General features: G+C 46.6%; 1 protein-coding gene across 4 annotated transcripts in view; it reads left to right on the forward strand.

The window, feature by feature from the left end:
- The window catches only part of TNS3 (tensin 3), a 403,696-nt gene that overhangs the window by 364,151 nt on the left and 11,868 nt on the right, over positions 1-27,677 (forward strand). For all 4 annotated transcript variants that reach the window (XM_073678347.1, XM_073678348.1, XM_073678349.1 and 1 more), the window contains 4 exons: positions 1,793-1,879; positions 14,722-14,853; positions 18,881-18,976; positions 19,272-19,349. In XM_073678347.1, coding sequence (XP_073534448.1) covers positions 1,793-1,879; positions 14,722-14,853; positions 18,881-18,976; positions 19,272-19,349 — 393 coding nt within the window. The remainder of the gene's footprint in view (positions 1-1,792; positions 1,880-14,721; positions 14,854-18,880; positions 18,977-19,271; positions 19,350-27,677) is intronic.

The raw sequence follows: 27,677 nt of genomic DNA on the forward strand, positions 1-27,677 counted from the left end.
TACTGTTTAAGTCATTATAACATTTAATGTTGAAGTACTGAAAACTCCATTGGAGATGCAGCTTATCAGTCTGGCTACAACCCTTTCTCTTCCTGTGATATACAGTACAGACCAAAAGTTTTGACACACCTTCTCATTTAAAGATTTTTCTGTATTTTCATGACTATGAAAATTGTACATTCACACTGAAGGCATCAAAACTATGAATTAACACATGTGGAATAATATACTTAACAAAAAAGTGTGAAACAACTGAAAATATGTCTTATATTCTAGGTTCTTCAAAGTAGCCACCTTTTGCTTTGATGACTGCTTTGCACACTCTTGGCATTCTCTTGATGAGCTTCAAGAGGTAGTCACCGGAAATGGTCTTCCAACAATCTTGAAGGAGTTCCCAGAGATGCTTAGCACTGATTGACCCTTTTGCCTTCACTCTGCTGTCAAGCTCACCCCAAACCATCTCGATTGGGTTCAGGTCTGGTGACTGTGGAGGCCAGGTCATCTTGCGTAGCACCCCATCACTCTCCTTCTTGGTCAAATAGCCCTTACACAGCCTGGAGGTGTGTTTGGGGTCATTGTCCTGTTGAAAAATAAATGATGGGCCAACTAAACGCAAACCGGATGGAATAGCATGCCGCTGCAAGATGCTGTGGTAGCCATGCTGGTTCAGTATGCCTTCAATTTTGAATAAATCCCCAACAGCGTTACCAGCAAAGCACCCCCACACCATCACACCTCCTCCTCTATGCTTCACAGTGGGAACCAGGCATGTAGAGTCCATCCGTTCACCTTTTCTGCGTCGCACAAAGACATGGTGGTTGGAACCAAAGATCTCAAATTTGGACTCATCAGACCAAAGCACAGATTTACACTGGTCTAATGTTCATTCCTTGTGTTCTTTAGCCCAAACAAGTCTCTTCTGCTTGTTGCCTGTCCTTAGCAGTGGTTTCCTAGCAGCTATTTTACCATGAAGGCCTGCTCCTCTCCTCTCCTCTTAACAGTTGTTGTAGAGATGTGTCTGCTGCTAGAACTCTGTGTGGCATTGACCTGGTCTCTAATCTGAGCTGCTGTTAGCCTGCGATTTCTGAGGCTGGTATCTCGGATAAACTTATCCTCAGAAGCAGAGGTGACTCTTGGTCTTCCTTTCCTGGGGCGGTCCTCATGTGAGCCAGTTTCTTTGTAGCGCTTGATGGTTTTTGCAACTGCACTTGAGAACACTTTCAAAGTTTGCCCAATTTTTCAGACTGACTGACCTTCATTTCTTAAAGTAATGATGGCCACTCGTTTTTCTTTACTTAGAATTTGGATTATGGCAAGAAAAAAGCAGCTAACAGTCTATTCAGTAGGACTATCAGCTGTGTATCCACCAGACTTCTGCAAAACACAACTGATGGTCCCAACCTCATTTATAAGGCAAGAAATCCCACTTATTAAACCTGACGGGGCACACCTGTGAAGTGAAAACCATTTCCGGGGACTACCTCTTGAAGCTCATCAAGAGAATGCCAAGAGTGTGCAAAGCAGTCATCAAAGCAAAAGGTGACTACTCTGAAGAACCTTGAATATAAGACATATTTTCAGTTGTTTCACACTTTTTTGTTAAGTATATAATTCCACATGTGTTAATTCATAGTTTTGATGCCTTCAGTGTGAATGTACAATTTTCATAGTCATGAAAATACAGAAAAAATCTTTAAATGAGGTGTGTCCAAACTTTTGGTCTGTACTGTATGTGCCTCCTGTTACATCCTATATAACGCATTATAATGTTATGTCACTTTTTGTCCTGCAGAGCATTCGGCAGACAAACACATGACTGTGAAATTTGTGCAGGACACTTCCAAGTTCTGGTACAAACCTGATATTTCAAGAGAACAAGGTATGTTTATTTCTCTGTGTAGGTTTCTATCAGCTATGGAGTCTGAGAATATTTAGGAATTGCACTTACAGTGGGGAAAAAAAGTATTTAGTCAGCCACCAATTGTGCAAGTTCTCCCACTTAAAAAGATGAGAGAGGCCTGTAATTGACATCACAGGTAGACCTCAACTATGAGAGACAAAATGAGAAAACAAATCCTGAAAATCACATTATCCGATTTGGAAAGAATTTTTTTTCAAATTTTGGTGGAAAATAAGTATTTGGTCCATTACAAAAGTTCATCTCAATACTTTGTTATATATCCTTTGTTGGCAATGACTGAGGTCAAACTTTTTTGTAAGTGTTCACAAGGTTGGCACACACTGTTGCTGGTATGTTGGCCCATTCCGCCATGCAGATCTCCTCTAGAGCAGTGATGTTTTGGGGCTGTCGCTGAGCAACACAGACTTTTAACTCCCTCCCAAGGTTTTCTATAGGGTTTAGATCTGGAGACCGGCTAGGCCACTCCAGGATCTAGAAATGCTTCTTACGAAACCACTCCTTCGTTGCCCTGGCGGTGTGCTTGGGATCATTGTCATGCTGAAAGACCCAGCCACGTTTCATCTTCAATGCCCTTGCTGATGGAAGGAGGTTTGCACTCAAAATCTCACGATACATGGCCCCATTCATTCTTTCATGTACATGGATCAGTCGTCCTGGTCCCTTGGCAGAGAAACAGCCCCAAAGCATGATGTTGCCACCCCCATGCTTCACAGTAGGTATAGTGTTCTTTGGATGCAACTCAGCATTCTTTCTCCTCCAAACACGATGTGTTTCTACCAAACAGTTCTACTTTGGTTTCATCTGACCATATGACATTCTCCCAATACTCTTCTGGATCATCAAAATGCTCTCTAGCAAACTTCAGACGGGCCCAGACATGTAATGGCTTAAGCAGGGGGACACATCTGGCACTGCAGGATCTGAGTCCCTGGCGGCGTAGTGTGTTACTGATGGTAGCGTGTGTAACCTTTGTCCCAGCTTTCTGCAGGTCATTCACTAGGTCCCCCCATGTGGTTCTGGGATTTTTGCTCACCGTTCTTAAGATCATTTTGACCCCACATAGTGAGATCTTGTGTGGAGCCCCAGATCGAGGGAGATTATCGGTAGTCTTGTATGCCTTCCATTTTCTAATTATTGCTTCTGACGTGCCCCTGGGCCTGTGTCGCGCTGCGTTGCGCACGCGGGAGCCTACCCGGAGCCGGATCAGTGGAGGGTTGTAGTCTCGTGGCGGTGACCCGGTCCGTGCCCAGGGAGTCAAACTAGACGGCAGTCTATTAGTAGTAAATAGTTGAGGACTACGCCACCCGTTGAGTGCAGCCAGGGAGCTGCTGCTGCAGGACAGACCGCTGAGGCCGGTGGTAGGATTGTGCAGCGTGATAGTATAACCCCCAACGGGAGGGGTATGGCCTCAGGGCAGCCGACGTGGATGATGGGGGTAGCAGGAACCACTCAGAGACGGTACGGTGTAGTTCAGGGTCTTTACTGGTAACAACGACAGACCCTCCCGGAGTACTTGCTAGCAAACGGGGCCTGGTCAGTCTTTGAGCAGATGGGATCTCCCCTGGCCAGGCGTAGTTGTAGGCCTCCCAAACTGACTGTACTCTTCTGGCTACCTTGCTAGAAGCTGATGTAAGTAGCCCACGTCCCTGAGTGTACCGTGTGGTGCTCACCCGTATGGCCGGTGACTCGGGGCCTTTTAATGGCTTCCGCTCCACGATGGCGGTGCTGGTCCCACGCGTGTGACCGTGCCTTCGGGCTTCTGGGCCAGAGGACCTGAAATCCCCTGCCTGACGGATTCTGCTGCTAGGTAGGAGTTAGTCCCCACAGCCTCGGACTCCGGGTCCGGTAAAGAATCTTCTTAGTCAGGGCGAACTCTGCAGCTGCCAGCCCCTGACTCCTTGTAACTCTGCTGTTTCCTATGCTGCTTCTTGTCTCCACTCTCCTTGTCTGACTCACCCTGCCTCAGCCCCGGGTTTATACAGGGGAAGTTCTTCCCCTCCCAAGACTGGGCAGGAGGTGTGGCATGCACAGGATCCCTGACCAAAGGACCTCCCACCTGCTCTCAGACATAACATTACATTACTGTGGAAAACCAGACCCCTGGGGTGCCACATTCCCCCCTAGTGAAATTTAGTACTCCGGGACTAAACACATTTAGAAAAACATAACAAGGCAAAAAACATTAATAATACAATAAGAAAACATATAAAGATGGTTACGGCGTGTCCGCAACCGGGTGCAGTCTCTGAAAGAAGCAAGGTGTCCATTTCACCAACACAGGGAGACGTAACCAGGTAGGGGTCTGTCCTACCCCGAGTCCTTAACAGTCTCTAGTCCATCCTGGGTTACGCTCCAACTATGTACAAGGATTCCCGGTAAATCCACCAAGGTTTCCTAAAAACAACTGGAAACACAAAATTATACACAAGCAACAATACACAGATAAACATAAATAAAACTATTTTTACACTTCAAATTCTCCAGCGTGCGGGTAACTGGCCTCTAGTGGCCCTAGTGGACCTACGGAGCTGACTGTCTGGCCCTGAACTACAGGGTGTAGGAGCTGTCAAGGGTAAACTGGGCAGCTGTCTACCGGCTCTTTGTCTCACTAGGGGTACGGCAGGCTCACTATAAGCAGAGGGTTGATTCTCCTGTTCTACTCGTGTGGAGTCTTCTGCCTCCTGGACCGGCTGTTCTTCCAGCTCTACCCGTTGCTCCGTTGGTTCTTGGGATGATGGTTGGAGGAAGGTGAGTACGGGTACCACAACTGCACCATTGACTTGAGTCCAAGACCGAGGGAAGTCCCCGAGCACGGTACTAACCATATCTTCCCTTTCTCCCACGGGTCGATGGTCTTCTTGTTCCTCTTCAGGGTTCCTCAGTTGTTCGGGACACTTCTTCAGGTGGTCCCGGGACACAATGGCTGTGGTTTCCCCTCCGTCTTTACTGATGGTACAGACCTTCGGGTTCTCGTGGCTTGAGGGCAGTACGGTGTACGGGTCCTTCTCCCACTGGTCATCCAACTTGTGGAGCCGTCTTTTCCTCTTCAAGACCTGCTCTCCGGGTACCAGGGGAACAGCGGGAGCATACTGGTTGTAAGTCTTCTCTTGTCTTTCCCTAGCCTGACAGAGACTTCGCTCCACGCTCTCTTGTACTCTCCGGTACTGCTGCTGCCTCTCTGTGTCCCAGTCTGTTTCTGGTGAAGTGTCCTCAGGTGTCAGGACTCCCATTTCCAGGTCAACAGGTAACTTACCAGGTCTCGCCCTCATTAGGTAAGCCGGGGTACAGTTGGTGGAACCTACCGGGATGTGGTTGTATAGGTCCACCAGATCGGGCAACTTCTCAGGCCACAGACTGCGTTCTTCCAGGGGCAATGTTTTTAGAAGATCCATTACCACCTGGTTCATTTTTTCACAAAGTCCATTAGTTTGCGGATGGTAGGGTGTCGTCCTTATCTTCCGGCAGCCATACAGATTGCAGAATTTCTGGAAGACCTCCGCTTCAAAGGCAGGTCCCTGGTCCGTCAGCACTTGGTCCGGGTACCCGTGTGGACGGCAGAAGTGCTGCTGGAAGGCTCTAGCTGCTGTTTGAGCCGTTAAGTCCTTGACGGGGACGACAACCAAGAACCGGGAGTAATGATCCACGATGGTTAACGCGTAGACGTAGCCACTTCTGCTTGGGGTCAGTTTTACATGATCCAAGGCTACCAGTTCCAACGGTTGCCGGGTCACGATGGACTGCAGGGGAGTCTTCTGGCTGGCCCGGTCCTTCCTTCTCAGATTGCACGGGCCACAGTCTCTGCACCACTTCTCGATGGTTCCCCTCATGCCTACCCAGTGGAACCGCTCGCGCAGCAGGAACTCCAGCTTTTTCCACCCGAAGTGTCCAGCTCCGTCGTGGTATGCCTCCATCACCATGGCTGCGTCTCTTCGTGGCACCACTACTTGCCAGAGTAGTTCATGCGTCCGGGAGTTGACCATTCTGCGGCACAACTTCCCCTTGTAAAGGAATAGTCGACTCTTCTCCGCCCATAGTTGTTTGGCTTCCTCCGGAGCGTCTGGTTCAAGGCGAGCCTCCGGCCGAGTCAGCATCTCCTTCACTAGTCGGACGGCAGGGTCGCTGTCTTGCGTTTCCGCCCAGTTGTAGTGGGGTAAGGGGTTCAACGTAGCAGCCTGCTTACCCCTTACCCGGTGGGAATACTGGATAGTCCCATGACGGTGGAACGCAGGGAGTTCAACTTCTTCCAGTCCCTCCGGATCTTCTCCTTCGTCCGGCAGGTTGGGCATCCTGGACAGGGCATCCGCGTTAGTATTGGAGCGTCCTGCCCGGTATTTGATTGTGAACTCGTAGTTGGACAGACGGGCCATCCACCTCTGCTCCAGGGCACCGAGTCTTGCCGTGTCCAGGTGTATCAACGGGTTGTTATCCGTGTATACGGTGAACCGGGAAGAAGCGAGGTAATGCCTAAAGCGCTCGGTGACTGCCCATACCACGGCCAGGAACTCTAACTTAAATGAGCTGTAATTCTCGGGGTTCCTTTCGGTGGGTCGCAGTTTTCGGCTGGCATAGGAGATTACTCGTTCTCACCCCTGCTGAATCTGGGACAGTACGGCTCCTAGCCCGATGTTACTGGCGTCGGTGTAGAGGATGAAGGGCTGGCTATAGTCCGGGTACGCCAAGATTTCATCCCCCGTGAGGGCCATCTTCAGCTGGCGGAAGGACTCCTCTTCTAGCTCTTCCCATTTGAAGGGCGGCTTCTGGTTCTTGGCCTTCCGGGACTGGCCTATCAGGAGGTCCTGCATAGGCGCTGCCTTTTTGGTGAAACCGGGAATAAACCTTCGGTAGTAGCCTACCAACCCTAGGAACTGCCGCACTTCTTTTACGCTGGAGGGGCTTGGCCATCCCTTAATTGCGGTGATCTTATCGGGGTCGGGAGCCACTCCGTCAGCGCTCACCACGTGTCCCAGGTATTGCACCTTTGGTTTCAGGAGGTGACACTTGGAGGGTTTCACCTTTAGGCCGTAACTCGCCAGAGCTTCGAACACCTCCGCCAGGTGTTTCAGGTGGTCCTCATAAGTTTTGGAGTATACGATGACATCGTCCAGGTACAACAGGACCGTCTCAAAGTTTCTGTGGCCCAGACAGCACTCCATTAATCGTTGGAAGGTTCCTGGGGCGTTGCAGAGTCCGAACGGCATGCAGGTGAACTCGCTAAGTCCCATCGGGGTGGTGAATGCGGTCTTCTCCCGGTCCGCCTCTGCTACAGGAACCTGCCAGTACCCGCTAGTGAGATCCAAGGTAGAGAAGAAGTTAGCAGATCTTAAAGCAGCCAATGACTCCTCTATCCTTGGTAAGGGGTACGCATCCTTGTGTGTGATACGGTTGATTTTCCGGTAATCTACACACATCCTCATGGTGTTGTCTTTCTTTTTGACTAAAACTAGTGGGGCTGCCCAGGGGCTACAGCTATCCCGGATTACCCCAGCCTCCTTCATGTCTCGAAGCATCCCCTTGGCGTGTTGGTAGTGTGCAGGGGGTACGGGTCGATACCTCTCTTTTATGGGAGGATGATCTCCCGTGGGGATGCGGTGTTCTACCCCCTTGACCCGCCCAAAGTCTAACGGGTGTTTACTAAACACTCTCTCATACTCTTGAACCACCCGATAGACTCCTTGTTTCTGATGTGAGGGAGTGGAATCAGTACCCAAATGTAGTTGCTGACACCAGTCCTCCATGTCTTTCTTAGAGCCGTTACCTTCCTCCGGGTGAGATGGAGGCAAGGGTTCCACAGATTGTATAGAATTTTGATTAGTGGTATATAATTTGGCTAGCGTGGCATACCGGGGCAGGTACACTTCCCTCTCCCCGATATTTATTATGCGAATGGGCACCCTCCCATGGCGTACATTGACCACCCCCCGTGCTGTCAAAATGGTGGGCCTACTGTCTGAGTAAACTGGTTCCACCATTGCCTGGTAATCTCTTCCTCTCAGACCAATAGCTGCCCGGCACCAAATCATCATTTCACTTTTTGGGGGCATGGCAATAGGAAAAGGGTCACACATTCTTACGCTACCAATCTCACCGCCGGAGAGTTCCACTTGTTGCCGTTGCATCAGTGCCCGGATCTCTTTCTGGAGCACCCGCTGCTCGCCGGAGCTGGCGTTCTTGGCAACCTGCTGTAAAAGGAAAATCACCTCTGCAAGACAATTTTCAATTACGTTAGTTCCCAGAGTTATTTTTGGGTGACTCTCATGTTTATCAATATCTACAATGATCAGTCCCTGTGCGGCCAGTTCGACTCTACCGATTTTGAGGGCCACCTCTTTAAATCCGATCTATGGCACGGGCTGGCCATTGCTGGCGATGATACTCAAGTCGTCGTCAGGGTAGTGGGTAATATCCGAGTCATTCCAGTACTGCTTGAAGAGCACGTACGGGATGGTGGTGACCTGTGACCCGGTATCCAGTAGGGCACTCATGGGAATGCCATCCAGTACCACAGGCAAGACTGGACGTCCTCCCACATATCTGTCGCGCCAGTTCGATGGGCCTGGTGATCTTTTTCCTGGGGGTTGGCCCTCTACCCCAGGTTGTGCCCGTTTAAAGAACAGTACCTTTCCATATGTCCGGATTGATTGCAGCGGCGGCAGATGGGTCGTCCGTCCTCGCTGTATCGGTCACTGGGTCTTCCTCTGGCCGGTGGGGTCCTCCTTGGTCGACGCCACGGGATGTCCTCCGGTCCGGATGCCAGCTGGATCTTCCCTGGGGTGGAAACCTGTAAAGACTGCACAGTTCGGGTTAGCGCAGCAACGCTCTTAGCTAGCTCTTGGACCTGATGGTGTAGGTCTGGAGCCGGGTCATTGTCCAAAGCCTGCGCATCAGCTCCCACAGGCCCTGCTGACAAGGGCGCCGCCTCCTGGTAGTAAGTGGTAGTGGGGCGTCTGTGGGTCACAACGCCACCTGGTGCCGGTTCTCGGAGCACCCGGATGGCTCTGTCCTTGAACTGTGCAAAGTCCAGATGGGGATCCTGTAAGGCCATTGCCCGCAACTGGGTTCGGTGGGCATTGCAATATAAACCCTCTATAAATTGTTCAGTCAACAGCCTGTCCTCGTTTCCCACCCCATCAGGGTCGGTCTGCTTTATGGCCCTCAGGGCCTCTTGTAGGTTTAGTGCATAGTCCCTTATACTCTCATGCGCTCGCTGCTTGCACCCGTAGAATCTAAGCTTAATCTCGGCTGAGGTGCGGGTATCAAAGGTGTCCTTCAGCCGGGTTAGTATCCCTGCGACAGTCTTCCTCCCAGGTGGCCAGGATTTTACTTCCCTTTTGGCTGCCCCGGTTAGTTGGGCCACCAGGATGCTCACTTTTTGCTCTTCTGTGAGGGGGTACACCTGGAAGAGGCTATCCAGCTTTTCTCTAAAGTCATGCAGGGTATGTGACTCCCCTGAGTACTGGGGTAGCCAGGCTGCTCCCGGGATATAGGGCATGGTGAAGGGCATAACTGCAGCAGCGGTAGCGCTGGCGGGGGTTGGGGCAGTGAAGCTCTCCTCCGTATCCGACATCTTCCTCCCCCCTAGTGGACCGTGGCCTACCTTGCGATGATCCTCTTCCGTAGGCCGCGGCTCCGCAGTGGATCGTCAGGGTTGAGGACCTTCCGTCGCGCTCCTGTGACGTCGGCGTCTGCTGGGCTCCTTCCAGGACCTTACGCAACGTCCGGACGTGAGGCGGGGCTTCAGTTCTCGCGCGCTTTCAGAGTCCACGCCCCTCTTCTTCCCGCGCGGCGTCCCCAAGATGGCGTCCAACGGCGGGAAAACTCCACGGATGGCGGGAAGAAGGCCGAAGATGGCGCCGGATGGCGGAAAACTTCACCGATGGCGGGAAGAAGGTAGAAGATGGCGCCGGATGGCGGGAAACCTCCACGGATAGCGGGAATCTTCACCACTGGTAAGTTTGAACAGTCTTTGCTTTTCAGGCACGCAGTACCCGGTGGTTGCGGGCACGAGATCCTGCCGACTACGCCAAAGTTGACGTGCCCCTGGGCCTGTGTCGCGCTGCGTTGCGCACGCGGGAGCCTACCCGGAGCCGGATCAGTGGAGGGTTGTAGTCTCGTGGCGGTGACCCGGTCCGTGCCCAGGGAGTCAAACTAGACGGCAGTCTATTAGTAGTAAATAGTTGAGGACTACGCCACCCGTTGAGTGCAGCCAGGGAGCTGCTGCTGCAGGACAGACCGCTGAGGCCGGTGGTAGGATTGTGCAGCGTGATAGTATAACCCCCAACGGGAGGGGTATGGCCTCAGGGCAGCCGACGTGGATGATGGGGGTAGCAGGAACCACTCAGAGACGGTACGGTGTAGTTCAGGGTCTTTACTGGTAACAACGACAGACCCTCCCGGAGTACTTGCTAGCAAACGGGGCCTGGTCAGTCTTTGAGCAGATGGGATCTCCCCTGGCCAGGCGTAGTTGTAGGCCTCCCAAACTGACTGTACTCTTCTGGCTACCTTGCTAGAAGCTGATGTAAGTAGCCCACGTCCCTGAGTGTACCGTGTGGTGCTCACCCGTATGGCCGGTGACTCGGGGCCTTTTAATGGCTTCCGCTCCACGATGGCGGTGCTGGTCCCACGCGTGTGACCGTGCCTTCGGGCTTCTGGGCCAGAGGACCTGAAATCCCCTGCCTGACGGATTCTGCTGCTAGGTAGGAGTTAGTCCCCACAGCCTCGGACTCCGGGTCCGGTAAAGAATCTTCTTAGTCAGGGCGAACTCTGCAGCTGCCAGCCCCTGACTCCTTGTAACTCTGCTGTTTCCTATGCTGCTTCTTGTCTCCACTCTCCTTGTCTGACTCACCCTGCCTCAGCCCCGGGTTTATACAGGGGAAGTTCTTCCCCTCCCAAGACTGGGCAGGAGGTGTGGCATGCACAGGATCCCTGACCAAAGGACCTCCCACCTGCTCTCAGACATAACATTACATTACTGTGGAAAACCAGACCCCTGGGGTGCCACACTTCCACAGTTGATTTCTTCACACCAAGCTGCTTGCCTATTGCTGATTCAGTCTTCCCAGCCTGGTGCATTGCTACAATTTTGTTTCTGGTGTCCTTCGATAGCTCTTTTGTCTTCACCATAGTGGAGTTTGGAGTGTGACTGTTTGAGGTTGCGGACAGGTATCTTTTTATACTGATAACAAGTTCAAACAGGTGCCAGTACTACAAGTAATGAGTGGAGGACAGAGGAGCCTCTTAAAGATGAAGTTACATGTCTGTGAGAGCCAGAAATCTTGCTTGTTTGTAATTGACCAAATACTTATTTTCCATCAAAATTTGAAAAAAAATTCTTTCCAAATCGGACAATATGATTTTCAGGATTTGTTTTCTCATTGTGTCTCTCATAGTTGAGGTCTACCTATGATGTCAATTACAGGCCTCTCTCATCTTTTTAAGTGGGAGAACTTGCACAATTGGTGACTGACTAAATACTTTTTTTCCCCACTGTATAAGAACGGTTCAGCTACCCTCTAATCGTATATATAAAATATAAAGGGTAAAGATGATCAGTCAGACATCACATCCTTTGTGCTTAGTAGCCGATCAACGTGCCAGACTTGAAGGAATCATCAGGGACATATTCATAGGCAAAAAATGGAAAAAAAAATATTTTTACATATGTCACATAATTAACTTTAGATAAATAATCTCCTTTTGGCTATGTGCACACAGCGCTTTTTAGACACCGGCACTGCCACTAAGTTTTCACAGGCATAACTGCTTCAGGAAAAATGCCAGCAGTCGTTTCCCTGAAGCGGCTTCACCACCGGTTTTGCCTTCATTCTTGCAGCACCGGTGTCTCTTCCTGTATGTTGTGACTTATGGAGCAGGTGGCTTGCATGTGCATCTGTCAGTAAGATCAACCCCCCAGCATTTTTTGTGCCTAAACCAGAATGAGATATTTTTTTTTCACTGAACTTTATGTACATGCATAAAAGAGACAAAAGGACAGTGAAAAAGAACGCTGAAAAAACGCAGCAAGAAAAATCCTGAACAAACCTCTTGGCAAGAAATCAGGTTTTGCTGCAGAAAAAAAACGCAACAAAAACGCAGTGTGTGAACATAGCCTAATAGAAACACGTCACCACTTCTGTATTTATCACCCACTCCTGATTTTTGGCTTACAAATACTGAGGTAAAATAGTGACCAAATACTCAACATGTGCACATGGCCTAAGGCTATGTTCACACATGTTGTGTTTTTCAGCGTTTTTTGCTGCAGATTTTTATGCAAACTTTCAGCTGCATCTTGCAGTACAAGCAAAGTCTAAGGCTGTGTGCCCACTATGTGTTTTCCAATCGTTTATGCTGCAGTATTTCCGCAGCATAAACGCTTGGGAAACGCTTGGTAATCCGCCCCCCATGGTCCCCAATGACAAGCCGCAATGTCAATGCCCATGCTGCGGATTTTTCCGCAGCATTTATGCTGCTCTCAAAAATCCGCAGCATGTCCATTAATTTTGCTGACACGCAGCGTAATCGCCGCCATTGACTTGCATTGAAACACATAATATCCGTGTCAGTACATTTGTACACACGGATATTATGCGTTTCTATGTGCGGATGGTACCCAAGTCTGGAGGAGAGCAGACCCTCTTCCAGACCTGGGTACCATAGAAACTGTAAAAAAAAAGAATTTAAAATAAAAAATAAAGTTTATACTCACCTTCCGACGTCCTCCCGATGTTTTGTCCGGTTTCTTGCAATGCTCGCGCTGTTGTGAAGGACCTGCCATGACGTCACTGAGTCATGTGACCCATCACATGACTCAATGACGTCACCGCAGGTCCTTCACAACAGCGCGAGCCGCCCAACACATCAGACGCGGCAGAGAGAACACCGGGAGGACAACGGAAGGTGAGTATAAGCTTTATTTTTTACCATTCTTATTCTTTTTTTTAACTAACTTGGTCACACTACTATAAATTCATGCCGGTGGCATGGATTTATATAGTGTGACCAAGTTGTCAAGCACTTTTACAAGTGATGCTAAAAATCGCTTGGAAAGCGCTTGATAACCCGCATGCGGAAATGTATGCAAAGAAGCTTGACAAACGCTTCTACCTGGCGGGAAAAATGCATGTAAAATCCGCATGCGTTTTTCCTGCCAGAGAGAAGCGTAAAAAATATGCAGCATTTCTGCATCGTGGGCACATAGCCTAAGAGAAACCAAAATTCTCTGTTCACAAATCTTGGTTTTTTTGTTGTTGTGTATTTTGTGCCTTGGTTGGGTTTTTGGAAAATAGAGCAACATTTTTACAAAGTACTCAGATAAAGGATTTCCCAATGCCCTGTGCAGCAGTTAGGACTATTTAGAAAATTGCTTTACTTTGCATTTAGGAAGCAAAGATGAACAATAAAAAAATTCTGTGCAGAGGTGTACATAGCCATTAAAAAACAAAAGCTTAAAAGATCATGCAGTTGCCCAAAGTTGCGAATAATCTTAACTAAAAGATTATACCATACACCTATAATAGTATAATATCACACATTTTCAGACAGACAGTTATATGATCATTTGTGTATTATTTTTACATGATTCATTAAATTATGCTAAATGTTATCTTCTGAAAAGTGTAGCTAGTCATGTGGAGAAATAACTGGCTACAGTACATGGACCATTGAATGTAAGCCTGTTCAGAGGTATGAAGGGATTTCAGATCCGTGTCTTATTGTAATGACTTTACTGCGTATAAGCTTCCTGGGGATTTGCACAAGTATCTGTGATGTTCAGCAAAATTCTTGTAAGATTGAATGTTATAGGAGTACTGGAAAAAAACTGCTTCATTTTATGTATGTTTAAAAAGAAGTATACTTTAGCAATGGGCAAAAATGAAATCATGCCAAAATATTTCTGGTACAAAAAAGAAGGTCCCACTTTTCCCTCTTCCATATACAATGCCATCTCTAGTCTATATGCTGTGCCTGGCATGACATGGATACCAGTGGGGTCATTTCATCCAATTCCATAATACTTGTAGACTTGCTAATGTGGCTGGTACGGTATTTTTATAGATAATATAGCGGAGTATATGTGGAGCCATTCCTAGAAGCGCAGAGACGGTGACAGTAAGATTGTTGGCGAGATGAATATGTGCTGAATCTGCTAGATGTGTGTCTCATGAGATTCAGGAACTCACTGTTGTGCTTGGCTCTGCTACAATCAATCTGAAACGTCTTTCCTTAGAGCTGCGTTCTTTGCTTGCGCATAATATTTATTCTTTTTTCTCCTTTTCCTTGTTGATTGGCCACATAGAGAGCGGCTGAGCTGCGGCGCACATTCTGCTGTACAGTGTGCCGCCAGGGTCATGGAGACATTGCCACACTTGTCCATACTGGCACAGCATTTTTGTAGAGCATACCATTCTCTCTTCAAGGAGTTTGTTTGTAGAAATCTCAGCATGTTTGCACACGTTCAGTCAGGTACACGGGTCTTTGTGCCAGGAACATCTCAAAGGAGACGTTGGTGTTTTTCTTTCTGTCTTTCCCCCTCTTATATAATCACTCATTTATTGTAGAAGAAATAGTTTAGCTTTTGAGATGTTATCCAAATTCCATTTTAAAGCCATATCTTGCTGTAAATTCCCAACCTGATAGAAGTAAATGTATTATTCCATTACATTTGTACTGTATTTGTGTTCCCTGATGCTTACTATATAGAATTTTGCTGGCAGAAAGTTACAGCAATATTAATTCCTTGCAAAGAGTCCTTTGCATTTAGCTTCTCTTTTTAATCTTCTCCTTTTATTCTTTTATTGCAGCTATTGCTGTTCTGAAGGACAAAGAACCTGGTTCATTTATTGTTAGAGATAGTCATTCCTTCAGAGGAGCTTATGGCTTGGCTATGAAAGTTTCTACACCACCTCCATCAGTTGTGCAGCTGAACAAGAAAGGTATGGGAATGTCTTGTGAATGCAATATCTCCTGAACATGCTCATCTTTGAATATAACATCTCTTTGATAACACTTCTTACAAGAGCTAGCGCTGTAGTAAAAAGAAAATAGGCCTCTTAAGGCCCCGTCACACTGCAACGATCCCGACAACGATACGACCTGTCAGGGATCGTTGCTGCGTCGCTATGTGGTCGCTGGTGAGCTGTCAAACAGGCAGGCTCACCAACGATCAGGGGAGCAGCGACATCGTGGAAAGAATCTTTCCACGATGTCCTGCTCCTGGTTACCAGCCTGCTGCTGAAGCAGGAGCAGGCTGGTAACCATGGTAAACATCGGGTTACTAGGGGCACACGCGCACCTAGTAACCCGTTGTTTATCATGGTTACCACTCTGCTACAGTGAGCGGGAGGTTACCGCTCACTTTAGCAGGCTCGTAACCATGATAAACAACGGGTTACTAGGTGCGCGTGTGCCCCTAGTAACCCGATGTTTATCGTGGTTACCAGCCTGATCGCTGCTCCCGCTGGTCACACACAGCGATGTGTGCTGACCAGCGGGAGGGCAACGACCAAAAAATGGTCCAGGACACTTTGCATCGATCAGCGACCTCACAGCAGGGGCCTGATCGCTGCAAAGTGTCACACATAGCGACATCGCTGGTGAGGTCGCTGTTGCGTCACCAAAACCGTGACACAGCAGTGATCTCACTAGCGATCTCGCTATGTGAGACGGGGCTTTAGTTGATGTCTAATTCATCTTGGTTGATACGCAGAGACATTTTGCACATCATGTTCACCTTGGACAAAAATTGCTAAAGGACAACCTCTGCTTAGTCACTTTAAAGGGTACCTGTCACATGAAAATAACGCTATTAACCTGCAGATATGGGATTAATCTTCAGGTTAATAGTGTTCTGAACCTGCGCGGCGCCCGCACTTAGTACCCCGCTGCCGGGAGGAAAAGAACTTTATTCCTCCCGGCAGCATTTGGGTTTCCGATAAGGGGCTTTGCTGGCACTTGTCCAGTCAACGCTCTGTGTATAGAGAGTTGCGGCTGTAAACGTGCTCTTGGCACTGACTGACAGCTCACTCAGCATTACTGAGTGAGTCACCCCTGTGACTGAAACCCAAAATTTGTCCGGAGGAATAAATTTCATTTCCTCCTGGCGGCGAGGCACTAAGTGCAGGTGTCGGGCAGGTTCAGAGAAATCTTTTTGTCCCTGAGACCATTGATTGACTGTATAAGACACGTGCATAAATGGACACTTAATTGCTGCAGTACATAAAGCAGTAATGCTAAAGCTGCAAGAAATTTGTTAGTTTGGGGTTTCACTTTGTGTTTTTTTTTTTGCTTTTTTTTAAATTTGATGGCATTTCCTCTCTTTTGCAAATTGTTCTCTGAACTCAGAATTGTTCTATTAAGGGGATGTTTTTTGAAGATCACTCCTATTCGTATGCCCTATTAGGTTGTATGCAAGTAAAGGAGAAAAGAACCACATGCACGGAGCAGCACACTTCTATATATAAAAGGTATAATTTTATTCCAGAAACTTCGTAGACAAAACATTTAAAAACATTTAAAAGATATATATAGACAAAGGGGTTTGGCCCTCATGACTGCTCAGGTTAATAGATGGTCACCAATACAGATAGTGCAATAAATTTGTATCTCATGCAGTAAATACTTGCGTATATAGCATATCAAAATACACAGATAAAATTTACAGAAAAGAGACCATGAACACTGTAAAGGATAACTAAAAAACACAATAGCCACAACGTGGTCCTTGCCACCTAATCAACAAGATTTGTGCAATATAAGACCCAATGTCTAAAATAAGCGTGTAATATCAAATCCTTAATGCTCCTGCAAAATAGCACAATAGTATTACAATGTATTCTTATATAAAATCCCAATGATGCAAAAGGTCTTATTATCAATATAAAGGGATAAATGTCCAAAATAAATGTTGCCTATAGCCTATATTCAGCATTAGGTAATTATATCACTTGATCCGACCCATCTGCATATATCTAGATGTAACACATCCGCATATACAGGATGTAATGCCCAGTAGAAAGAGATGTAGATGGGTGTACCCTGTCAGTGTGGCAAGTGCTAAAGTATACCAGATTAATCCCATATCTGCAGATTAATAGCGTTATTTTCATGTGACAGGTCCCCTTTAAAGTGATTAAGCATTGGGCATGGGGCTCTGGTCCTTCATCCTTTCCACATGACTGGAAAGGATATATCTTTTAAATGTTTTGTCTACGACGTTTCTGGAATAAAATTATACCTTTTATATATAGAAGTGTGCTGCTCCGTGCATGTGGTTCTTTTCTCCTTTACTTGCATACTTGGTTATACCACATGGGTTAGCACCTTCTTTAATATTATTGGACTCCATACTTGCTGTGCATTCCCGTATCCATATATACTATTAGGTTGTAGGGACATTATGTATGATGACTCCCTGCACAGGACTCTGAGAGTGGCTCACATTATAGCTTACATGAACCCTCTCTTTATTACATGGATGACTATTCATTTTTTCTGGCGGCCAGGGAATAATGCATGCTAGTGCACACACATTTTGAAGTGGGTTGTCCAGCATTAGAAAACAACACTGCTTTGTTCCAAATTCATCTAGCTACCAAGCCCCATTGACTTCAATGAAACTGAGCAGCAATATGGGAAACCAAGAAAGCAGTCATGTTTTTTAAATCAAAGATAGACTCTTTAAGGGGGTTGCTTGCAGTGGTCTCCTTAAGACAATCCCTTTTAAAGAAGCCAGCTTCTTTTTCATCCAGCAATAAGCCTTCACCAAGTGAAATTGTGGCCAGCACTACTACAGCAGCAAGAAAATGTGGCATTAGAAGCCAGCTATTCAGATTAATGGCAATCTATGTAATGGTGGTCCATGATGGATTTTCTAGAACGGGAGCTGCTTATACAGACACATAAAAGCTAGTCCTGAGCAAAGACCTCTCATCTATGGATTCATGTGCCCTAACAGGACAGGGGCTTTTATAGCAAGACAACCCTTTCTACCTAACGTAACACATATGACAACGTTGAGGATACTGGCATCCTCAAATTTAAGTCGGTTTCCTGTAGCAGTGACTTTTTGTCTGTCACATGAACTATAATTATAAACAGGAAATATAATCTGTAGGACGAGGAAAGAAGACTTAAAGGGGTTTTCCCACAAACAAAGTTAATTTTAATCAATACATCTTGGAATAAAACATTGTATAAAAACAGGCAGTGAAATGTTTTACCTCAGACACCTCCATTATATAGTACATAGCAGGAGCACATTTATAAGATTATCTCGGCACAGGAACATTATTTTTTAACACATCCGATTGTGGAACTTACTTTTATTCCAAGTTCTGTTGATTAAAGTGTACTTTGTTTGTGGGACAACCCCTTTAATGCACCTACGTGTTGGGTTACTTGTATGCAGCAGACCCCAGAAGGTAGTAGGTATATTTCACGATGGGCACCCACAACCAACCACATCCATTTACTATAGTGGAATCCATTGCTTTCCATCAAGAGATATGAAATTTTACCACAAAATATCCCCATTTTTTTTTCTGGCATTAATGATGGAATCTGCATCGGAGCCTCAGACGCAGATGTGAGTTTAGCCTGACACATATTACACCTTACCATGTTGCTGATTGGAAGAATAGCCACCTAATTTTCTGCTCTACTTTTGCAGCTATAATGTATATGCTGCACACTGGTAATTAAAAGCTAATTTAATTTATTATCCAGAAGAAACAGAAAAACCACACCATTTAAAGTTCCACATGCAAACACGGATGCAACCCTAGTCTAGCATTATGTCCTAGGCTTTGTATGTAGTCTACAACAAAGCACTGACAAAGAAAATCTGAAAGCCTTTTCATTAGCTGTACTTGATGGCAAATTTTAGAAGTAAAATAATGAATAACTTTCCAGTTTAAGAACGTAATACAACAATGAAGACTTATTTACATTCTTATTTAATAGGTGGAGATTTGACCAATGAACTTGTCCGGCACTTCTTAATTGAATGTGTTCAAAAAGGAGTGCGCTTGAAGGGATGCCCCAATGAACCATACTTTGGTAAATATTCTGACTATATCTTTAATTGTGCTACAATTACAAGTATCTTATTCATGCCAAATAAAACAGAAACTTATTACATTTGGTATAATGGTTAAAAACACATCTAGAGTTCCCCTTCATATTACTGCCATTTGTTTGCCAAACTTTTGTTTGATTGCTGTACCCTAAGCATATGTTAGGTATATAGAGCAGATGTAGCCTATACTGATGCTGAAGAACCTTTTGACTTGTCTCTCTTTTTATGTAGTACTTGAAGATTTCTGTCTAAGCTGTTATTTGTTTCTAACTCTAGGGAGTTTGACAGCCTTGGTCTATCAACATTCCATTACGCCACTGGCACTGCCATGTAAATTACTCATCCCCGACAAAGGTATGCATTGATATAGGAACCCACTTTCTCTTTACTTAATACCGCTTCATTTTTATTAAAAGTGGAAAATATCTTTGAATGAAGTTGATGATATGTTAATGTATATAACAAACACCACAATAATAACTTATAGTTAGTGATGAGTGAGTGTGTTCGTTACTATTCGCTATTCGCACGGATAGTACGGTATTTGGGTTACTCGTTGTATTGCGAGTATTTGTGTACTCGCCTCGCTATATTCGGATGTCCCTCCCTGCAGTTTTGGCGCCTCCTTTGCTGCCACTAAACATGCTGGGCTTCTTCACCAATTACAGTAATGCCGCGGACATCTTGGTTGTGGCATTACTGTGATTGGCTGGCCGCCCAGCATCATAGGGTCTATTTAAGCCCTGCCTCCGCCATTTTGTGCACATTGCATCTGGAGCCTGCGTTCTACAAGCATAGGGAGAGATCACTGAGCTCCTAGGGAGAGTGTTTAGGCCTCTTAATAAAGCAAAAGCCCTTTTCAGGGCTACCTGCAGTGTATACTAGTTCAGTGTAGAGTAGGGAGCGAGAGATGCTCAATCGGGTACAGTTTAAAGGAGCTGCTCACTAGCTCCATAATACCACCAAAAAATAGCTATTTTCAGAGCTGAAGACACACAGCAAAGTCAGAGTACAGGGAGGGAGAGTTTGTGTATTAGGTAGGGAGAGGTTAAAGTGTTCTTCCAGTGTCCATCTTAAAACTGCTCTTGTCAGAGGCAAAGCAATATTTTTTCAGCACACAGAGTAGTAGCATTTTGTGCTGCCTTTTTTTTAAAAAAGCACTGGTCTATTTTCCCCGCTGTTTTAGGGGTCAGAGCCTGGCTTCTGCTGTCCACATTAGTCCATTTAAAAAGGCGGTTAGTGCCCAACGCAAAGCAGTAATCCAAACATTTCCTACTGCCTGCTACAAAGCACGCACCAGCCCATTTTCCCCGCTGTTTTTGGGGTGACAGCCTTTCTTCTGCTGTCCACATTAGTCCACTTAAAAAGGCGTTTAGTGCCCTATGCGAAGCAGTAGTCCAAACATTTCTTACTGCCTGCTACCAAGCACGGACCAGCCCATTTTCCCCGCTGTTTTTGGGGTGACAGCCTGCCTTCTGTCCACATTAGTCCACTTAAAAAGGCGTTTAGTTCCCTATGCGAAGCAGTAGTCCAAACATTTCCTACTGCCTGCTACAAAGCACGCACCAGCCCATTTTCCCCACTATTTTGGCTGTGACAGCTAGCTTGGCTTGTGCCATCAACATCTGAAAATCTGAAACCCAAAATGCGAAAAAAGACTGTTGTTAAGGGACGCGGATGTGGTCTTGTAAGTGGTGCGCGAGAAGGCACTCAGTCTGTGTAAGGTCAGAAGAAGCTTGATGTATCCACTATGTTCCTGAAAAAAATGTTCTGGTCTGGAATGTAAATGTGTGTGGAAGCCAGAAGAGCGAGAGCAGATTCTGTCTTGGATAGCAGACAAGGCCTCTACGCTTTTACCAAGCAGCAACAAATCTTCCACGTCCACATAGTCTACTGTCGATACACAGAAGGCTGGCCCATCCAATCCTGGAACTGGTTCTCCTTCTTCCTGCCATTATCAGTCACAGGAGACATATGACCCCAAGCTTGGCCACTCCGAGGATCTGTTTGGTGCGTATCCTTTGGTTGGCTCTGGCCTATCATCGTGCAGCATTGAAGAGGAACAAGAGGAGGTGGCGTGCGTGCTCAAGTATTTGAGGACTACGGCCAGAAGAAAGCCACGTGGAGGAACGTCATTTACTGTCTCCAGAGGTGGAGGCTGATGATGATGAGACACAGTTGCCATCAGGTCAGCCTACAATGTCAACTGGGAAGGAGGATGAAATGGAAAACGAGGTGGTCGATGATAAGTCCACTGATCCGACCTGGACCGTTGGCATGCATAGCCAGCAACACAGAGGAAGATGGATATGTAGCACCAACTCAGGCACCAAGGGGTCGTGGTTTGCCCAGAGTGAGAACTGGGTCAACTGTTCAAGAGCACCCCCGCTGTCCGCCAAGTCAGGGCAATGATCAGCTGCTGTGTGGAATTTTTTTTCTGAAAGTCCTTCAGAGAAAAACATTGTAGTCTGTAGCATCTGCCATACCAAGTTGAGCAGAGGCCAGGGAAAAGGCAACCTGAGCACCACCAGTATGCGAAACCACATGGCAGCCAAGCACCCCAGTAGGTGGGCGGAACACCAGGGTACCAAATCTGCATCTGCGGGTCAAACCAATGCCATGTCGCCTGGGCTATGTCCTTCAGAATCTGCTGTTCAGGAAGCAGGTAGTCATACCTCCTGCCCACATGCTGCGGTTGCTCACATACAACAAACATCAACCACATCCACTTCCTTGTCCCAGCGAAGCGTCCAAATGTTCGTGCCTGAGAGCTTTGAAAGAAAGTGTAAATTCCCAGCCACGCATCCACAGGCACAAATACTAAACTCACACATTGCCAAATTGCTAGCTGTGGAAATGTTGCCGTTTAGGCTTGTGGGAGCACAGTCTTTCCGTGATCTCTTGGCTGTGGCTGCCACACGATACAGGTTTCCCAACCACCACTATTTTGCCCAGTGTGCCGTCCCAGCGTTACACAAGCACGTGTTAAAAGATCAAAATTGTGCTCTCACCAACGCCATAACCGAGAAGGTCCACCTAACAGACACCTGGACAAGTTGTTGTGGACAGGGACGATACATTTCTGTCACGGCACTCTAGGTGAACCTGGTGGAGGGTGGGACAAAGGCGTAAACTGGAGCATCACACATCCTACCCACGCCAAGAAAAGCGGGCCCAACTTCTGTCAGGGTTTCCGACTCTTCATATTCCACTTCCTCTCTCCCCTCCTCCTGCTCCTCATCCTCTGCTGAATTACCCTCCCCATCACTGCCAAGCTGGGACCTGTGCAGCAGCGCATCGGCAAAGCGGCAACACGCTCTACTGAAGCTGATTTGTTTAGGTCAGAAAGCACACACTGCAGCAGAGCTGTGACAATCTTTAAAACAGACCGATCAGTGGCTCTCCGGTCTGGTCGTCTGCGATAATGGCCGTAACCTGGTGGTGGCTTTAAAGGTCGGCAAGCTGGTACACGTGCCATGCATGGCTCACGTTCTGAACCTAGTTGTTTAGAAATTTCTGAAAACTTACCGTGACTTGCCGTACCTACTTGAGAAGGTGCGCCGTATTAGCGCCCATTTCCGCCATTCCTCTACCGCGTTTGCTGTTATTACAGTGCTTCAAAAGCGCTTGAATTTGACATGACCGACTCATTTGCGACCTGCCCACGCGGTGGAACTCAACCTAGCATATGTTGGCAAGGATTAGTGAACAGCGGAGGGCAGTAGCTGAATACCAGCTTCAACATGCCCGTCAGACTGAGTCAGCCACCACACATAACTGTCGAGGGGGTGTGGATCGCTGACATTTGTGAGGTTCTTGAGAACTTTGAGTACTGCACCAACCTCGTGAGCGGTGATTAGGCTATTATCAACGTAATCATCCCGCTACTTTGTCTCTTAAAACAATCATTGCATAATCTCAAAGAGGAAGCTTTGAGTGCCCAGCATGTTATGGAGCCAGATTTCCCAATGGGTAATACTACCCGGCCAATATTCTGAAGCAACATTGGGTGATGAGGAGGAAGATGAGGAGGGAGACGACTTGTTTTTCTGTGCTACCGAGGGGACTCTTAATTCTACAGAGGGGGCACCCAACCCAAGCTTCATGTCTGTCCAGCCTGGAGGGCGAGTCTGCTTGAGGAGAGGATGGGTACTGTTTCTGCTGTTGGGACACAGAACATTTGCCTTTTTGCAGCTTGGACCACATGGCACAGTTCGTGTGTAAGCGTCTGTGGCAAGACCCTCACGTGATACACATTTTTATCCAACAACCTATACTGGTTGGCCGCCTTTCTCAATCCACGGTACAAGGAGAAATTTCCTTCTCTCCTTTTGGAGTCACCAAAGAGTTTTACAATGGAATCATTCAAGAGGGCAGTTGTAGATCGGTTGCTGAAAACATCACCCTCAGACAATGCTAGTGGCAGAGATACCGGCTCTTTTCAACACAAAGGGATAATGGGGAGAGACACGAACACCAGCTCCAACAGAGTTGGTGAGAAAATGTGCACAAATTGGGCAATTTTCAATAAACCAGCACAACAGCAAGGGGTATCTGTGCCTGTAACAATGCTAAGGAGGGATAAGTTGCAGAACATGGTCAAGGGGTACTTAAGTTACCTTACATGCGTCCTTTCTGACGCTTCAGTTCCCTTTAATTATTGGGTGCCTAAGCTGAGCACTTGGCCCGACCTCTCCTTATATGCCTTGTAGGAGCTAGCTTGCCCGGCTGCTAGTGTGGTGTCAGAGCGTGTTTTCAGTTCCGCTGGGGCAATCATCACTGATGGGCGCACACGCCTCTCCACGGAAAATGCAGACAGACTTACTCTGATTAAATTCAACAAGGACTGGATATCTCCACAGTTTGTAATCCCTCCAAATGACCGCAAGCCAACCTAAATTCACCAAAAATGCAGATTTATGCTACTGCTGTTAACGTCACCCCCTTCCCATAAAAAACAGTTTCCTTCCTTCGTCAACCATGACTCGGCCCATAGGGCTAATTTTTACAAACCCTATGCACATTGTGCAGTGGACAAACCAGGACAGTATTCCTACTCCAGCCTGACTACTATTTGTGATTGGAGGCCCTTGGGATGGTGGCTTCCTGCGTCAACCATGACTCAGCCAACAAACCGATTGATGGCCCTCTGAAAACTTGAATTGAGGGCCACAACTATTACAGTACTCCATCGTAGATAATGTTTGTCAAGGGAGGCCCTTGTCATGGAATCTCCCTGCACCTATGACACAGCCCGCAGGAATAATTTTTGGACATACGATGCACATTCTGCACTGGACCAAGTAGTACAGTATCAAGAAGTCGTCTTTTCCTATATAATCTGGGGAATATTGACAATCAAAATCTTTGAGCCATTTGGAGAAGCTTCTCCAACCCATCCTGGAGAGGGGGCACCATATATCCTGTGTCCTTTGACTTGCACAAGTGATATATTTGAGCTCGTCATCCAGTTGACTAGTGCAGCTTTATTTTTCCGGTTCACAGAGTTAAGCCAAACCTGAGGATCGCGGGCCGCACTCACTGCTACCTTCTAGTACTTCATGTCTCCTGGCCTTTTTCTCTGTAGTCTCTGTTCTTAAATGAGTTAAATAATAGTTTGAGGGCACTCTCAAATGTACACAAGAGGCACATCAAAATGTATGTTACAGGGCCACACGAGGGCTATCACAAAACTCAGCTGTCCTGCCTACTGCAGGCCCTCTGAACATTTGAATTTAGAGCCGCAGTATCACATGGTGGTGAAGGAGGAGGAGGGTCAAGCCCATGCTACAATGAGCACATTGTAAACTGCTATGGAATATGTATTCCACTATCTGAGTGTCAATGATGGAGGCACCGCCCAAATGTCTAAGTAACAGCTGTCCCTCCAAAACGCATCTTACAGAGCCACCTGCAGGTCTCTCAGGTCAAGATCAACATACCTACTGGTGCGTTCTAGCTGTGCTTGTAAAGTGCTGGAGAATAGCGAACTAAAAATGATGTATGACAGAGGGACATACAAAATGTATAAGTCAGAGCCCTCCCAATTGTAAATGGCGACAAAAAGCCACAACAGTATGTGTGAACAAACACTAAAAGGGATATTTTTTTGGTTTCTCTGGTTTATTTAGCCTTTTATACAAGTGATTGTGCAGGAAAAACTGTTTCTTAACCTTTTTGGCCTGTTAAATGCAATTTAGGTTAGGTTTGGTAGTTGTTCTTGTGTGTCTGTAAAAGTGGCGTAGTACTGCGACAAATTTATTTCAAGAAACCATATGTGAGTCAGAAATGCATGCAGGCACATTCTCCAGGCTCTTCCCATTCTGTTTCATCATTTTCCCATCCATTTCAGCCATTTCCTCAGGCCCCCAGACCCCTTTGTAGGGTCCAGCAGAAAATTACTCGCATTTCCCATTGACTTACATTGTACTCACTATTCGAAACGAATACGCGATTATTACAAAGTACTCGTTACGAGTATAGCGATTACAAACATTACGGTACTCACTTATCACTACTTATAGCACTAAAATATTTTTGTGTACTAGAGCTGCTTGCAAAGGGTTAAACTTTGAAATACAGCTGATCAGACAGTGAGCTTGGTATCCCAGGTAGTTCTGGAGAAATGCGAGCATAGTAAGACATTTCAGATAGAGATGTAATGTATAATTGGGCTGGGTCCATCAGATTGGGAGACGTTATTGCGGAGATAGATTGAGGAGTCTGAGTGACCAATAGACGTGGGTCCTGAGCAGGTAGTTCTGTGTGCTCCGTCCTTTCTCAACAAGAGTAAGAAATAACTGTAAATTGGTGGACGGATTGCTTATAAAGAGGGTCTGCTGTGAATTCCTCCATGCAGGGGAGGCACTTTGTAAGTTATGTGAGTGGATTCACAGTAAACACAGTGGTGTGGCACAGTTTATGGACAGCTGTGGCATAGACGTACTTCAACAGGTGGTTGCTTAGCACTATTGAGGGTGTTACTGTAAAAACATGGGAGTGAGCACATTCCTGTGGGAGCAGGAGGAAAACCATGAGCAATAAATATTATTCATATGTCCAGTTTTGAAAATTTCCTTTCAAGCTCTTCTTTATGCTCCCAATGGCCTATGAGGGCTTAGGAGATCTGATCATCTATCATCTGGTGATGTCCTGACCATCTTATTGTTACTGCACTGTCCTGCAGAGGAAGAAGACATAAGAATCTTAATATATACTTACCTTGAAATGTCTTCACATCCTGTTCCGTTCAGATGTGTCCGGATCCCAGAATTCCAAGCGGCGGAAGTTCGTCGACCGCTATATTGGGACACCCAAGTGATGGAAACCTCTAGTGGTACCAGCTGAATGATTCACCGACCACCAGTATCTAATGTCAGTGATTCCTCAGGGAGAATTGCAGCAGACAACCTTTGTACTATAAGATCTTTGAGACAGTAGGATTCCCTGTTGTCTTATGCAGTGACGTCACAGAACCAAATGACAAACTCAGCACTGCACCTGTACAATTCAGAGCTTACTACCGCACTAGATCCTGATACAACATAGCCTCATTATACTGAATGATTGGTCTGAGAAGACGTGATACAGGAACAGGGAAAAGGAGCAGGGCAGAGCGGTGTCAAGCGGCGTCAGCAGGCAGGGCAGCATTGCAGAGCAGCATGAGCCGGCAGAGCAGAGCAGCATGAGCAGGCAGAGCACAGTGGTTGAGCATAGCGGCATGAGCAGGCAGAGCGCAGCAGTGTGGCATGGCATTACCGCCCTCCCGATGCGATAGCATCGGGCCTCCATCTAGTCAATTCATAAATGTCAAAAGTGATATCTGATGGATAAATGAAACAACAGAACTCCATTCTGAAAACTACAATGAGAAGAGCACTACTGTTGTAGGTACCCCTACTGCAGCTCGTGGAGTCCCCTGCAGCTTGGTAGTCTGTTTACCCACATATAGTGGTCTAATGGTGGGACAACACCTATCTTTTCATATTAGATTGGAATCTAACAGAAAAATTGTTTGCCAGAGTGACATTAGGATCAGATAGAAATATTACAATTGTGTGCTTGAGGTATTAGTATTAATACATGATTAAAAATATTTTATGTAGATTACGGCCAATATGCACATCTCTAGAGTGATCATAGTGTTCACGGACAAGCTTGATGCTGGTTGTGTTGGGCATTGTGTGTGTGGCACATTAAAACCGCCTTCCACTACGTGTACACTTATATACCTCATCAACATTTCCATCAGAATCCCTAAAAAACTGTATTCTGACTGAACCACTGACAGAGCCCCGACCGAGCTATTCACTTGAATAAAGCCAATGGAGTAACTGGAGACACTGTCTGGCTTCCATCTTGGCAGTATTTGTTTTTAGACTTGCACAAACCATGGTTTACCATACATGTCTGAAAAAAGACAAACACAGCCAGACACGGTCCACAGTTACTTTGTCAGCTTCATTCCAGTGAATGGCTTTGTTGGGGATCTGTCAGTGTTTTCGTCGGAATACAATTTTTGGGGGGGATTTCAATAGAGATGTAGTGCTAAACAAAGAGCACTGCATAAGTGAGTACAAAGCCTTAGAAAAGGCTTTTATATTTTCCATGCAAGAATTGGCTATATGAAAAGATTGCACTGAGCATATGTGTCACGCTCAGTAGTAGGAAATGTAAAACAAT

This window comes from Phyllobates terribilis, unplaced genomic scaffold (genome assembly GCF_046119375.1).
Source record: "Phyllobates terribilis strain yellow unplaced genomic scaffold, ASM4611937v1 Scaffold_4__5_contigs__length_816908805, whole genome shotgun sequence".
Taxonomy (NCBI): Eukaryota; Metazoa; Chordata; class Amphibia; order Anura; family Dendrobatidae; genus Phyllobates; species Phyllobates terribilis.